Source organism: Mustelus asterias, chromosome 19 (assembly GCF_964213995.1).
Source record: "Mustelus asterias chromosome 19, sMusAst1.hap1.1, whole genome shotgun sequence".
NCBI lineage: Eukaryota > Metazoa > Chordata > Chondrichthyes > Carcharhiniformes > Triakidae > Mustelus > Mustelus asterias.
In genome coordinates, this window is record NC_135819.1 from 39,009,382 (window position 1) to 39,025,876 (window position 16,495).

Genomic DNA, 16,495 nt, shown 5'->3' on the forward strand with positions numbered 1-16,495 from the left:
AGCAGCCAACCTGAAAATGGCTGATTTCCACAAGACCATAAGACATAGGAGCAGAATTAGGGTACTCAGCCTATTGAGTCTGCTCTGCCATTCAATCATGGCTGATATTTTTCTCATCCCCATAACCCCTGATTGCCTTATTAATCAAGAACCTATCTATCTCTGTCTTAAAGACACTCAATGAACTGGCCTCCACGGGCCTTCTGCAGCAAAGAGTTCCACAGATTCACCACTCTCTGGCTGAAGAAATTCCTCCTCATCTCTGTTTTAAAGGATCGTCCCTTTAGCCTGAGGTTGTGTCCTCTGGTTCTGGTTTTTCCTACTAGTTGAAACATCCTCTCCTCTTCCACTCTATCCAGGCCTCGACGTATCCTCAAAGTTTCAATAAGATTCCCCCCTCATCCTTCTAAACTCCAATGAGTACAGATCCAGAGTCCTCAACCGTTCCTCATACGACAAGCTCTTCATTCCAGGGATCATTCTTGCGAACCTCCTTCGGACCCTTTCCCAAGGCCAGTACATCCTTCCTTTGATATGAGGCCCAAAACTGCTCACAATGCTCCAAATTTCCCCTTGAAATAACACAGGTAAAGGTTCCATTCTGCTGCTGAATGCATGTTCAGCTGTACAAAGCTGAGAGCAATCACAGGATGGTTTGAGATCAAAAATGGCACGCTATCGGCACCATTATGGACCAGAAACATCCTCCTTGACAAAACAAAAACTGCATTATCGAATTTTATGGCTACTCTGAATTGGACTTAAGAATATTTTTCAGTTTTGCTGAGGTTCCATTAGTTACTCAAAGCTGTAGATGAGGAGAACCCCTGCAATCGGGGTGGGGAGGGGGAGGCATGGGATTGATCTGTTACAGTATTTGAAGACGGAAATGCCACTACTGGAAGTTCCAATGTGAACTCAATCTGCCTGCCATTTTTAACATTGGCTTCCTCTGGATTTGGCTCACATACATGTTCCGAAAGACACAGTCCAGAGGTGCAGGAAAATTAAAAGATGGCTATTCCTGGTGTAATGTGCACACTTTAATATTTCCTGAATGAATGCGCTACTAAAACCCGTGGTATGTCTGAAATATGGCAATGTATGAGCACTATCAAAATTTGGAAAGCAAAATTAGCACAATTGGGTTACTGGCTTTGCAAACAGAAGTGCAGGTGATGTAGGACCAGCAGGGAAGGATGTGAGGCAATCCTAGGAAGGAAGCCAGACTGACTATCTTGGGCTGTTAAAAGGATAAGCATGCTACTCATTTCTTGGTCTCATTGTAAGGCGGTGGAAGGCTTCTCTCGGCAGTGAGCACTGTAGAAAGGACATGGTCCATAAGTTCTTGAATTTGGTCTGAGCGGTTTCAAGAAGGGCATTGGGGCTCAGAGGATACAGTCAGGAGTCAGAGGGAAAAGTTAAATCTGGTTGGGTGGAAATGCATGGCTAATGTTGCAGGGGGGGCGGCAATCAGTGAATGGTCTCATGGGGTAGGTCACAAAGTCAGGATACAGTTGGCCTCAGGTACGGGAGGGGTCAGGAGGGGCATGGGCAGTGATGGGAACAGGTGGGACAGCAGGCATGTCAACATATATGAAAATTGGTTCCAGGGTAATAAGAGAAGACTGGATGGTTACAGGAGGGAAAGGAATGAGGTGGTGGTAATTGCAGAGGAGAATGGAAAGAAACTTGGTACGCAACAGGGGGAGGGTAGAAGGTGTTTGAGGCACTGAAAAACTTCAGACTCCCCAATCTGAGGCTCTCAAGGTTGTTACATAGGAAATAAAAAACTTCAAGAATTCAATATGGGAAGAGTCTCAGTCTGAGTCTCATGCTATGACAGCATGTTTCAGCGAGCAGGACTTGCACCTGGAAGTGGGTGGATGGCTGACTCCCTTCCCCAACATTTCAATACCCTATATAATACAACAATCCATCTACTTAGCTACAGGGCAGGTTTTCAGCCTACAACGTCGCGGGAGTGTCATTGCTTTGCCCAATTCAAGATGGAGGGTGGGATGTCCGAATTTGCAGGCCACAACGCCGAAAGAAGTCACAGCCACTAATTTAAAGGGGCACTTGACACAAGACAAGTGTCAGCGACCCAGCAATTTACTTAAGTCAAGAGCCACATAGAAATTCTTGATTTCTGCAAGATTCTCAGGCAATGTCTTCAGGCAAGTATTATTAATCTTAGAAATTCTGCTGAGACAAAATTAAGTGTTTTTGGTCAGTAACACCCATCCTGTTCATTTACATACCGTTAAGAATGGAACATTTGGCAGCTGATTAGATCCAACAGGTGTTGCTCTAGAGATAGCTCAAAGGAGGGGGTGGAGAAGGCTCCAAACCACTTCACATGTCAATGGCAACTGCTTCTGAGTCTTTCCCCATGCTGTGTCCACTAGGCATGTGGTCATAATGCCAGCAAACAGGAAGAGGTAAAGGTCTCCCTCAAACACCCAACCTTGCCTGGACTGAGGTGGTTCCTGAGGTATGTACCTAGTCGCGGAAATTTCACAGTAACTTCATTGCAGTGTTAATGTAAGCCAACTTGTGACAAAATAAATAAACTTTTAACTTTTAGCACCAGTGCTAACTGCTGTTGTCCTCCATGGAATGGAGCTGCTCCATCGGCAGAATTGCAGGAAGGCCTCGGGCTCACGAGATTGCAAGGGGCTTTAGTTATCTCTGGCACACAGAGGGGAGACGGCTGTGGGGAGGATGAATGAGGCCTAGCATGGTGACAGGAATTGTGGATGCTGATTTATGCGTTTAAAAGGCCAGGAAGCTTCCTGGTTGAAACCAAGTTTGTAAAAAGTGCTTTAATGTTTGCATGGTGTCATACCTCATAATCCATATAGATGTTGAATCACGAAGGCTGTGAAATTAACACCCTATCAGTATGGCCTGCACAGGCGAACCATCGCTTGCTGACTGCACCTGCCCTGAGGGACCCATCATAGCCTCTGGAGGGAGAAGAATCCTCACAGTGCAGCATCAAATCCTCTTTCTGCCTCAAAACCCATCCCCTCTCATTCCTTAGAGCTCCAAGTTTCCTCCATGGAGAGACTTGTGGCTTTCCTGGAGGGATAAGCTTTCCAGAACGCTGAAGTAATCATGGGTACGCACCCTGATGTGCACATCATTGCCCTAGCTCTGGGACTCTTTGGATCCATCTCACATTACCACCAAGTTGTGTGTTATCAGCAAATTAGTCCCCATATCCAAATCATTAATATAAATTGCACAACTGGTGCTGAAGCACCGATTCCCACCATGAGTCCATGTCCAATGCCTCCATTACTGCAGCATCATGCCTTCATCGGCTGCTTGCTCTGATCCGGGGGGGGGAGGGGGGGGGGGGGGGCGGGGGGGGCGGGGGGGGCGGGAGAGCCCTATTCACGCCAAAGAGCTTCAAATCGGCAGGATGAGGGGGAACCTGCGCATGTGCACATTGCTGGGAGATCGTGGAAAAGTCCTCCCAGCATCCAGATCACTGCCATCTAACCCCCACCGACAGACATCGCTGGCCCCCACAACCCCTATACAGGCATCGCTGCCTGCCACCTCCACCCCCCTACCCCCCCCATACAGGCATCGCTGCCTGCCACCCCCACCCACCCACCCCACCCAGCCACAGCTGCCCGCTCACCCCATGCCCCCATGGATCTGGATAATGCGGGTACCCCATCCCTCGAATATGCTGACCTCGCAGCTGCCCTGGAGAGAATGAAGGTTGTGCTGACGTGCACAACCCCAGCTTGCGAGCATTCCCTCTCTTGAATGGGAGCCTTGAGTATTGCATCTCCCCAGGACACAGCAGCTTATTGAATGGCAGCCAATCAACACCCCGAGGATGAATGACACAATTGAAAGCAGCCTTCAAAATCTCTCACAAATATTTGTTGCCAACGGGCCCTTGATTGGCCACACTCACTGCACCTGCACTTCTCTAATAATGATGTGGAGATGCCGGCGTTGGACTGGGGTAAACACAGTAAGAAGTCTCACAACACCAGGTTAAAGTCCAACAGGTTTATTTGGTAGCAAATACCATAAGCTTTCGGAGCACTGCTCCTTCGTCAGATGGAGTGGAAATGTGCTCTCAAACAGTGCAAACAGCTTTCAATTGTGTCATTCATCCTCGGGGTGTTGATTGCCTGCAACATCCCCCGCGCTCCACTAGCAGCACTTACCTTCTCACGCTAGTTTGAGACTTTTGTACCTACTCCGATTCACACCAAAGTGACATGAAGCCAAAGAGAGGGGAGACGCAAACATGGGCAGAGATTGCCGTGTGTCGATCCCGATAATGGCATGCTAAGATATGGTAAGAAATGCAAATCAGCAGCACATCAGTTTTCAGCACGGTCCAGGTGGTGCCATTTTTTTCTAGTTGGGAGATGTGCGCGGGTCATAAACGCTCACGGGGAACACGCAAAATAGCCGACACGCACATCTCCTGATCCGACGGAAAATATGTGGGTCGCGATGGGAGAATCGCCCCCACAGCTTCCAACAGTGAATACTCACAGTATTTATCAGCAGCCTGAACTGATGAGATCAAACAAAGGACCCAGTCCAACCAGACCTTAATCATTCAATGCAAAAGGCGGAGGTCCCTACCTGGTGTGATTCACACTCCATAATTTTTTTTGATTCCATCTCTTTCAGGCATTACCAGATAGAAGAGCATGCAGGCAGGAGCAGCACCATTTGGCTCAAAATTACCCCTCCATGTAAATTGATGAGGGAGACCAAAAGAGAGAATGCTGGAAAATCTCAGCAGGTCTGGCAGCATCTGTAGGGAGAGAAAAGAGCTGATGTTGAGTCCAGATGATCTTTTGTCAAAGTTGATGAGGGAGGAGTGTGTTCTTCTTTCCCGATCACCACTCTTCATAAATCCATATCTTTTGACATCTTTATCATGCCGAGAAGTTGAGGTAGCTTTATAATCCGCTCACTGAGTGCCTCACCTCTGAGTTACAAAGAACAGTACAGCACGGGAACAGGCCTTTTGACCCACCAAGTCTGTGCTGACACAGATGTCTCTCTAATCTAATATTTTCTTGCCTCTATATACGAGTCCATATCCCTTTATTCCCCAACACATTCCAGGCATTCACCACCCTCTGAAAAACTTGCCCCTTGCATCTCTTTTAAACCTTCCCCCTCTCACTTTCAACCTATACCCTCGAGTGACTGACCCTTCGACCCTGGAAAAAAGACTCTGGCTATCCAAGCTTGTCATAATCTTGTAAATCTCTATCAGGTCTTCCCTCATCCTCCAACGCTCCAAGGAAAACAATCAAAGTTTATTCAACCTTTCTTCATAGTCCATATCCTTCAAACCAGGCAACATCCTGATAAACCTCTTCTGCACTCTTTCCAATGCATCATTAGCCTTCCGCGTAGTGTGGCGAGCAGAATTGTATACAATACTCTAAATGCGGCCTAACCAATGCTTATACAGCTGCAAGATGATTTTTCAATTCCTATACTCAACGCCCTGACCGATGAAGGCCAGCATGACATACGCCTTCTTGCTCAACCACTCCAGATGCTTCAAGTGCAGAGACCCTTACAAGTTTCATTCCCAGATGGCCTTGGCATTAGTGCAAGACCACGATCCATCATTGTGGTCACCCCAGCCAATGTAAATTTCTTTGTTTCATTCTACTCTCTCTCTCCTTAAGCACTGAAGCCCTGATACTTCAGCGATGCCGAAAGCACTTTGGCTGCAAATCCTTTATGAGGACTATTACCACACTTGATAAAAGGAGACCAGCAGGCCAAAGAAATCTCCATGTGAATTCTGACAGAAGCTAGAAACAACTGCACTCACACTTGCAAATTCTGCATTCAAACCCCTCATGTAGTCAAGGCTAATGTGCCACCTTACTTGCTGCTTTCACCTGCGTGTTAGTTCAAATTGGCAAGTCACCAAAGGAGGCCATTGATGACAGAATGTGCCCACCAGACATCTGAAGCAGACTCCATCAGCCTCTGGTTTTATACTGTTATGACCACCTTACAGAGCCGGCTTGTCTAATATACTGCCCAGAGCCACTGTTCAAAATGCTGTAAGATGGACAAGTGAAGTTGAAGATTCTGCAAAAGAGGGAACAGTCTGTGGCTGGAGGAGCAGCAAACACCAGCGGTGGAATATGCAGAGGAAAAATAGAGCAAGAGCTTCTCCGAGACAGAAATACACAACAGCTAACATGTACGATTCACTCCCAGTCCAAGAATTCTTCCTCCCGCCCGCCACCCAACATATGCTCACTGTGGGAGGGGGCAAATGAGCATCCTGAATCTGGGAGTAAGCCAGAAATTGACCTTCCCATGGTCATCTTTATTAATTACTCTCTTTAAAATGACCAATTCATTCCTTTAGCATCATTTTGTCCCACTCAGCAAGTTGTTTTTCTTCATACCTGCCAGCACAGTGGTTAGCACTGCTGCCTCACCACACCATGGACCTGGGTTTGACTCCAGCCATGGATGACATTCTTCCAGTGTCTGTGTGGGTTTCCTCCAGGTGCTCCGGTTTTCTCCTATACTCCAAAGATGTGCAGGCAAGGTGGATTAGCTGTGCTAAATTGTCTCTTACTGTCCCCTGTACATTACGGAGGGGGGGGGGGGGGTAATTAGTGGGGTAAATACATGGTTTACGGCCTGGAGAAGATACTCTGGAGTGTCAGTGCAGACTCGAGGGGCTGAAAGGCCTCCTTCTGTACTGTATCCATGTGTAATGTTGTGCCAAACCGCATCCTTCTGAAAATTGTTCATTGGCCCCTTAAAAATGGAACTGTGCCCCACCCACACAAAGTTTGGACAAGCCCATTGTAGAGCCAAAATGGCCTCTACAGTGTTACTTGCCACTTCAAATAGCAGATTTAACACCATTTGAGTACGCAAGTCATCTACCCACATCTCACATCAGGGCAACAACAGCAGGAGATGATCTCAGTAAATACATTTTCAAAGGTCACAACATGGTGGGCTTCAAGTAATGACTTGTATGGAGAGTGGCCAGACAGCACACAACTGACAACCAGTGTTTAGAAACAAAGTTGAAGCAGGAGTAGGCCATTCAGCCCTTCCGAGTCTCGAGCCTGCTCTGCCTTTCATTAGCATCATGACTGATCATCAAATTCAGTACCCTGATCCTGTCTTAAAGTTGTCCCATCAGCTTCTTGCAACACAGCCACAGCTAGAGCAAAGGTATGCAGGTCCAAATACACATGCAGCAGAAACTGTGCATTCTGCTGGACTTGGGTATCCATGGTGCTGCTACCCTTTCCATGGAGGCAGCCAAACACCCACATAGCAAAGCCACGACAGTCGACAGAACGTTGGACAGTACTTCCAGCAAGTACTGCCTGATCCCCTGCCTATCTCTGCAATGCCAGTCTAAGGGCAGAGTCCAAAGTCCATCATCTGTGTGGGGCTCAGCAGGGAACTGGTCTCTAGCAGTTCTCAAGAGTGTGATCACCAACTCCACAGATTGTGGCCCCAAACCCACTCTGGAACTTGGAGCCACCAAGGTGACTGTATCTGCGCAGGTGGAAGGTGCAGATGAAAGTTGCGACAGTGCAACCTGAGGATTTTGATGCATCCTCAAAAAAAAAATGGGTTTGGGGTTGTGGCTAGTCTGGGTTGCATTCCTTCTCAGTGTCTTACTGGTCTCTGAATGAAAGAAAAGATAGATTAACTAAGCAAACTCCTTAATCAAATGTATCTCACACTCGAGTGGCACAGTGCCAACTGCAAGCAGCCTTCTTGCCCAGAGCACAGGCACTGTCCTACTCCTCCCCAGTTAACCATCTCCTCAATGACTGAGGATTCAAATATTAAAGAACCCTGCTTTGGCCTAGCTACATTCCCTCTTATTCAGGGGAAGAACTCCCACAACAAAGACAGAAGAATGAATTGTCATGCCAATAGTTGCATCAGCAGTTCAGGAGCATGCCCACCCTAGGCAGATGCTGAGCCCTCCCCCGTGTTTTCAGCAACTGAAATGAGATGGAGAGCAGGAAGTGGCTGCCACACATTCACAGATGTCCCATCTGCTGCAACCAAAACTCGTGAGAGACATCACTTAAGAAACCAAACTAGAAAGGTTGGGAATGTCAAGTATCGACAGATTTCAGACTTTCTGTGCACGCACAAGCCAGGAGTGGGCTACTTGCTCAGACCCAGGGCAGGCCCCACGCACATGAGGAAGGAAAAGGGCGCAAAAACACAGGTCAGGTGATTGGGAGTGGAGTGCCATTGCCAGCAAGTGTCCAAGGGAGGGAGGAAAAAGGTTGGGGGGGGGGGGGATGTTCCAAAACGTAGCCCAAGATCTGAAGTTGTGTATGTAATTTGTTGTCTGGGTGCATACTCGGGAATAAGGGCAGTAGAATCTCAGGAGGCCTGAACAGCTGGAGCTGGCCCTTGTTGACGCTGTCTGAATTTGGTAATAAAAGCAGGGCTCAAGAAAATTCCTGAAGACGGGAGAAGGCTGCTTAATGTTGGTGACTACGCTGTGAGCCATTGGGGTAAAGATATCAGTGCTCTGCTTGGTATAGCCAAAGAGCAGAAACAGCGCTTAGATTTGGTGTTTTGAGTGTACGCAGGAATCCAGGGGAGGAGACTGAAATCCTGCGAAATGGACCATTGTTGAAGCCAGAGTTGGAGCCACTTTTGGACAGAATTCCAAGGCAAGACTTGTGAATGTGAAAATTGAAAATCCTCCCGAGAAAGGTGAAACTTCAACAAGCGAGATTTGTTGATTATGTTCAGAAGTCTGGGTGAAATGCTGAGAAAGCCATTGGGTCTGTGACGATTCTGCACCTTTAAGAAATGTATTTTTTAAAATCATGTTTCTGGTGAAAGTTACGTTTGTACTTCAACTCTAATTATGCCGAATTGTCTACAGCTGGCTGCCCACCTGCTGATACTGCAGAAGGTTAGCTGCTGCTAATTTTTGGACTGTTTTGTTTTAATCTGGGTTAATGCATTATTGTTATGTTAGGGTTGTCCCCTGGAGTTTATGGAGTAGGGTTTGATTGACAAGAGAATCAGTTGGGCAGCATGGTCGGTGCAGGCTTGGAGGGCCGAATGGCCTGTTCCTGTGCTGTAATTTTCTTCGTTCTGTGTGTGTGTGGGTGGTGCTAGGCTTACAGAGAAAAAAAAAAGGCAGTTGCCGTATGAATTTGAAAACAGCACGAGCCACTGTTCTCTCTCTGCCAAGGTCTGAAAAAGTCAAGAGATGTTTTCTCACCCTCCCTCTCTCTGGAGTTCTGTTGTTGTGAATACAGGTTTTCCTCTGGAAGCTACTGTTTAGGAGTCAGAAGATGGGTGTCTCTCTACATCTCTGTCAGGAGGGGTTACAAGGCTGCAGGACTGAGAATTTATGCAAGCTTGTGAGTCTTGCTAACTGATACTTAAGAAGAATTTACCTTTATAGGGATATTGCTTAAATAAGAACTAATAAGAAATAGCTCGCAGTTAAGAATTATACCTGGCCATGTTTAAATATTTCAGCTGGTAAAAGTTATGCTGATTCTTGGTTATATTTTAACTTATTTTTAAAGTTTGTTTTAATAAAAGCTTCTTAGTGGGCTAACAGAATCACACCTGGAGCTGAACTTGCTTACACTAATACGAAAATCAAAGGAAGTTGGGGTCTTGGCTAACTTTACAATATATCCTGGAGTTTTTAAATCTGGTCCCAACAGGTTACATTTGGCACTTCACAGTTTACTTGTTAATTCACATGCATCTCACATACACCAACATTCAGGGTAAATAAGATTTATTTAACCTTTTATTTAGACAGGCAAGTCAGTTGAGAACCAATTCTCACTTATAATAAATGACTGGTCAAGAGGCTAATGTCACAGCAACAGAAATTACAGCAATACAATTCATTAAATACCAAAAACAATAAAATACAAATTAGCAGCAAAAGAGAATTGACAGTTTAGCAAGTACAAATATCAATCAATGGAGCCATAAGCCTTTGGCAAAGTATCCATGGTAATAAAATTAGTTAGCTTTAGTTGTATCTAATTTCAGTCATTGATAGCCACAAACTTGAAATGAATTACAACCAAAGACTGTGCTCAGTCTTGGGAGTGACCAATTTAATTAAGATGGATATTGTAAATGGTTCTATCTTTCTGACTTTGTATAGAAAAGTTTTTTTTTTGTTTGTTGAAAACTCATGGAATGCTGTGGCTTTATTCACTTAGCGCCTTGAATTTCCTTGCCCAGTTTTTAAAAAAAATGTTATTGGTCCCCAACTGGATCTCATCAGCAACTTGGAGGCCTTGCTAAGGGTAACATATCCCTGTGCACTCACACACTTACAGACTGCTTAAGTGTTAGTTTTCAGTGAGTAGATGGTGCATTTGCCATGACAAGAGCGCCAGAACATTCATCCTCTTCCTGCACTGCTGGTCATCTCTGCGCTGAATTCTATTGGTACTAATCGCCGCCATGATCTTTGTCCAGGCCCAGCATGCTCAGACAGGAGGACTTCTTGCTGCCATGCCTTGCAAACAGCATCTCCCATCCTTCCTGGATAACTAGGTGGAGAATTCATCAGGAGGCATCACTGGGGCCACACATTGCTGTCTTTTTTGATGTTTTTGTGGATGCAGAATCCAGAATTCCTGGCCTGCAGTGGGTGAATGGCTGTCTAGGTCCCCGATAAATAGGATGGCGGATCTTAGACCCGTTCGAGATCATTGGCGGAGACAGCAACTTCCTGCTCACCCTAAGATGTGTTATGTTCCTTGCAAATGCATAAAACAACAAGTTGACCAGGTCATGTGATCTGCTGCACCACAACCCCTCCCCACCCCCCATCCCCGCCCACAACCGGGAATGACTCCCGCACCTGGCCACCGAGCTTGGACTGCAGAATGGAACATTTGACCCTACATTTTAAACCAGTTCCCCTTCGTGCATCAATGTGAAAAAAAGTGACTCATGCCAGTAACGATAAAAATAAAACAGTTCAAGCTATGACAACTTGCATCTCAGTTAAAGATAGTAGCTATTTGCAGTAGCTGTTTATAGATCAATGTTTGTACCTTCATGAATTGGTTGTTCATCGTGAGGAGGATCTGCTTCCGTCAGTCGGTCACGTATGGAAAGAAGAACAAAATCAGTGAAAAAAAAACACAGCACACATTCCACACTATTACTTGTTTTCATTGACAAGGAAAATAATTGACCATGTGTTGTTATTTACTGGTGCACAAGAGTACTGATGCCCTTGGGGAATCCTCTAGTAATTATTCACAGTGTCTATAAAAAAGTCACTGAATGCCTCAACCTATATGCATCTAAAAGTACCTCATCTTAGTGGATACGCTCTAAAAGTTTGAAGGATTATGTTTTGGTTATTTCCACAAAAACCAGTAGGACTCATATACATGAGTCCGGCACGGTAGCAGTGGTTAGCACTGCTGCTTCACAGCTCCAGGGACCTGGGTTCGATTCCCAGCTTGGGTCACTGTGTGTGTGGAATTTGCACATTCTCCTCGTGCCTGCGTGGGTTTCCTCCGGGTGCTCCGGTTTCCTCCCACAGTCCAAAGATGTGCGGGTTAGGTTGATTGGTCATGCTAAAATTGCCCCTTAGTGTCCTGGGATGCGTAGATTAGAGGGATTAGCGGGTAAAATATGTAGGGATATGGGGGTAGGGCCTGGGTGGGATTGTGGTCGGTGCAGACTCGATGGGCCGAATGGCCTCTTTCTGTACTGTAGGGTTTCTATGATTTCTATGAATATTACCGACAATCCTTCAAAATATTGATTAATTTTCTATCCATTTTGGGTAAATATTGGTTATTTCAAAAACAGTCGACAACCTGAAATAAGCTTGTTTAGCACTGAAATCTGGAAGAATTTTAGAAAGTTAATTATTACCACATTAGGCAATAAAAAAAGAATCTGAGATAGTGGCATAGTGAAGTCACTGGACTAAATACAAAGAACAAAGAACAGTACAGCACAGGAAACAGGCCCTTCGGCCCTCCAAGCTTGTGCCGCTCATTGGTCCAACTAGACCATTCGTTTGTATCCCTCCATTCCCAGGCTGCTCATGTGACTATCCAGGCAAGTCTTAAACGTCGCCAGCGTGTCTGCCTCCACCACCCTACTTGGCAGCGCATTCAAGGCCCCCACCACTCTGTGTTAAAAAAAAAAGTCCCTCTGATATCCGAGTTATACCTCGCCCCTCTCACCTTGAGCCCGCGCCCCCTCGTGATCGTCACCTCCGACCTGGGAAAAACCTTCCCACTGTTCACCCTATCTATACCCTTCATAATTTTGTACACCTCTATTAGGTCTCCCCTCATTCTCCGTCTTTCCAGTGAGAACAAGCCCAGTTTACCCAATCTCTCCTCATAGCCAAGACCCTCCATACCAGGCAACATCCTGGTAAACCTTCCCTGCACTCTCTCTCTCGCTCTCTAAAGCCTCCACGTCCTTCTAGTAGTGCGGCGACCAGAACTGGACGCAGTACTCCAAATGTGGCCTAACCAGCGTTCTATACAGCTGCAATATCAGACTCCAGCTTTTATACTCTATACCCCATCCTATAAAGGCAAGCATACCATATGCCTTCTTCACCACCTGTGCTGTCACCTTCAAGGATTTGTGGACTTGCACACCTAGGTCCCTCTGTGTTTCTATACTCTTGATGGCTCTGCCATTTATTGTATAACTCCCCCCTACATTAGTTCTTCCAAAATGCATCACTTCGCATTTATCTGGATTAAGTTCCATCTGCCATTTCTCCACCCAATTTTCCAGCCTATCTATATCCTGCTGTATTGTCCGACAATGTTCATCGCTACCCCCTGCTGTCCTTACTAGACTTCTCTACATGTGACTCCAGACCATAGCAATGTGATTGATGCTTAACTCTCCTCTGAGTAAGCCAGTCAAGTTGCAACAATTGGGGTGAGCAACAATAGCTGGCCTTGCCAGTGATGCTCACATCCAATGAGAATTTTTAAAAATCCACTGCCACAAAAACTTTACAATTTTTTCATGATGCAAATGGCAACAAAACATGGATTATTACATTCAAGACACAAGGCCGGCTTTCCAAATGCTGTGCTATGATATCTTTGATAATGGACTCTAGTAACTTCCCTACTACCAACATTAGGCTCACTGATCTACATAGTTTCTTAAAAAAGGGGCAGTACGGTAGCTAGCACTGTTGCCTCACAGCGCAAGGGACCCGGGTTCAATTCTGGCCCCAGGTGACTGTCTGTGTGGAGTTTGAATATTCTCCCCGTGTCTGCGTGGGTTTCCTCCGGGTGCTCCAGTTACCTCCCACACTCCAAAAATGTGCGGATTAGGTTGATTGGCCATAATAAATATAAGGGGGATTTAAGAGGTCAAATATGTGGGGTTACGGAGATAGGATAGGACCTGGGTGGGATTGTTGTCAGCGCAGTCTCGATGGGCCAAATGGCCTTCTTCTGCACTGTAGACTCTATGACTGTTAGGTTATCTTTTTATAAAGCCAAGATCACGCAGGATGGTGAAACTTTGGAATGTTGGCCAGAACACTGGAGAACTAAAATTCTCCATTGAAAACAGCCACGGGACCGTGAACATACAAGAACAGGCAGAAAGGACCTTGATTTAATGCTGCATTTAAAAGGGACAGCACCTCTGAAAATGTAGCACTCAGTAATGCAGTAGAGCGTTAGGTTAAATAATATGCTTGTATCCTACCCGAAGATTTGAATAAAAGATGCCACCAACTGAACCCAGCTGTGTTATGAGGACCAATTTTCAAAATGCACCAACCTGAACCTGATATTCACTTTGGAAAATAGTGCCGAGCATATCTATGATTTCCCAGCAGACAAGGCTCAGCAGGGAAGTGCCCATCAGAAAGTTGGCTGTATAAAGTTGACAGAGATATATAAACTTTAAGAATGTAAACAATTTTACCTTCTTCCAATTGGACCTCTTCCTTTATTTCTTCAACCTCTTCTAGGAGAAAATTTTGAAATAGAAATTTGAGTAGCAACTTGAGGTACTTTTGACCTTTTGCAGAAATTCATGCAAGACACTTCTAACAAGTCAGCAAGCCAATCCAGATGCTAGAGAGTTCAGACACAATCAAGATTCGCACCTTGCCTGTGCTAAGGCTTGTGTTTGTGTTTTGGAAAATTCAGTCAGTGCCACAATTGCCCAATGCACCAAACAGAAGAGGGGCAAAAATATTCTTTAGCACTCACACACAGTTTGATTAAATTTGGTAAGCTGCATAATTAAAAGCAGATTGTAACTCAACAAAAAAAAGGTACATCTTGTTTGCAGTCAAAAGTAACATTCAGTGCCAGACAATAATCCTCTCCAACATGATTCAACAGCAATATCATCATTGAATCCCCCCCCAATATTTACCAGAAACTGAACTGGACTGGACTAGCCACATAAATACTGTGGCTACAAGAGCAGGTTAGAGGCTGGGAATCCTATGGCAAGTAACTCACCTTCTGACTCTCCAAATCCTGTCCACTATCTGGAAGGTCCATGTTAGGAGTGTGATGGAATACTCTACTTGCCTGGATGAGTGTGGCTCCTATGGCACTCGAGCTGAACACTATTCATAAAAATATCCATTGGATCCATACCCCATCCACCACCATCAGCAGCGTCAATAACATACAACATCAATAAGACACACTGCAGCAGCTTGCCAAGATCATTCACCGAAGCCTTCCAAACCTGTGCCTCCGATGCATGGGAATGCCACCAAGTTCCCACATCCTGACTTGGGTCTACATTGCTGGGTTAAAATCCTGCTCCCTCCCCAACAGTGGGTGTACCTACACTACATAAATCACTGAGTCAAGGAGGCTGCTCACCACCACTGCCTCAAGGGCAATGAGTGATAATCAATAAATGCTGGCCTTGTCAACAATGCTCACAAACCAAAGAAAATGGCACAGAAAACATTGAAGTCTCCCCAAAGGAGGGAAGCACTCCTCCAAAATGTAGGGAAGAAAGGCTCCAGGTTAACTGCCCAACACCAGGGGGATTAAGTGACCTAATAGTTGATGATGGAAGCATTGCACTTCACCTAGCCTTGAGGATTAACCCAATTCAAGCACAGTGAGTACTCAAATCTTAAGGTTTTTTTGAAATTAACCTGCTAACAAGGAGAACAGACATGGTGAACAGTGAATTTCACTATGGTGTTCCGACAATTCATACAGATACTTAGCAGTTACAGTTAATTACAGCAAATGAGAAATGAACAACTTTCTAACCCTTTATTTGCATACATAGTCCACCAATCATAACATAGCTTTTTGCCCTTTCTTACCCAATAGAAAACTGTCTTCTTTATTAGCATAATTATCTCAACATTTCTTGTTATTTGGTAATTGTAATGGTAACTTGTTCTTGGTATTCATCCTGTGTTGTAAGCTGGACTGCAGTGTTTATGAAATTGACGCAAGGTTAGATTGGTCTCTTAGCCCAAGTACTTAAGCGCTGGCCTCACTGAAGGCCTAGTAGGCCAATAACCATTTTCCATTACGTAACAGAGTTGTTATAACTTAATTTCCACACCAGAACCTAGTTGTAATGAAAGAAGTGTAATAATATGAGCATTGTTGCCAAGATAAGGCTCCTAACTCACATCAAGTGTTTTGTCCACTGCAGCACCTAGAGAACCAGTACTCTGAAATAAGTCTCCCAGCGATGCAAGGTCAGGGAGGGTACAACTGCACAGGAGCAAGGGCAGGGACATGGGCCAGGCCAAAAAGCAGCAGCTTACTGAAAGGAGAGTTTAAATTCTAACCCTACTACAGGATGTCACAGAAAAATTTCAAGAGCCCAGCTCATCAGATGGGTTTGATGGGAAATTAAAAGTGCACTGGAGGTGTCTATCTCCAAGAGCATAAAATACCGCATCTCCAACTTGTAGGGAGCCTTCACCTGTGGCACCAGAACTCTTCAGTCAACCATAATAGTCAGATCTACAAACACTGTGGTGGAGCCTACAGCAATGGGAGAAAAACAAACTAGAAAGAATACAGAAAAGATTTACTAGGATGCTATCAGGATTTGCTTTAAGTTATAAGGAGGCTCGATAGACTGGGATTTTTTCCTGCGGAGCGTAGGAGGCTTAGGGGTGATCTTATAGAAGTCTATAAAATAATGAGGGGCATAGATCAGCTAGATAGTCAATAGCTTTTCCCAAAGGTAGGGGAGTCTAAAACGAGAGGGCATAGGTTTAAGGTGAGAGGGGAGAGATACAAAAGAGTCCAGAGGGACACTTTTTGCACACAGAGGGTTGAGAGTGTCTGGAACAAGCTGCCAGAGGTAGCAGTAGGTACAATTTTGTCTTTTAAAAAGCGTTTAGACAGTTCATGAGTGAGATGGCTATTGAGGGATATGGGCCAAACACAGGCAATTGGGACTAACTTAGTCATTAAAACAAAAGGGG

The 16,495-nt window shown here is 45.3% G+C and overlaps 1 protein-coding gene across 4 annotated transcripts in view; it reads right to left on the reverse strand.

Moving 5' to 3' along the window:
- Positions 1-16,495, reverse strand: part of LOC144507892 (troponin T, slow skeletal muscle-like) — a 69,986-nt gene that overhangs the window by 43,419 nt on the left and 10,072 nt on the right. For 2 of the 4 annotated variants that reach the window (XM_078235365.1, XM_078235364.1), the window contains exons 5-6: positions 13,984-14,022; positions 11,097-11,129 (exon numbers count right to left, since the gene is read on the reverse strand). In XM_078235365.1, the coding sequence (XP_078091491.1) occupies positions 11,097-11,129; positions 13,984-14,022 (72 nt within the window). Of the gene's footprint in view, positions 1-11,096; positions 11,130-13,983; positions 14,026-16,495 lie in introns of all 4 variants that reach the window. The other 2 variants (XM_078235363.1, XM_078235362.1) reach the window with 1 other exon arrangement.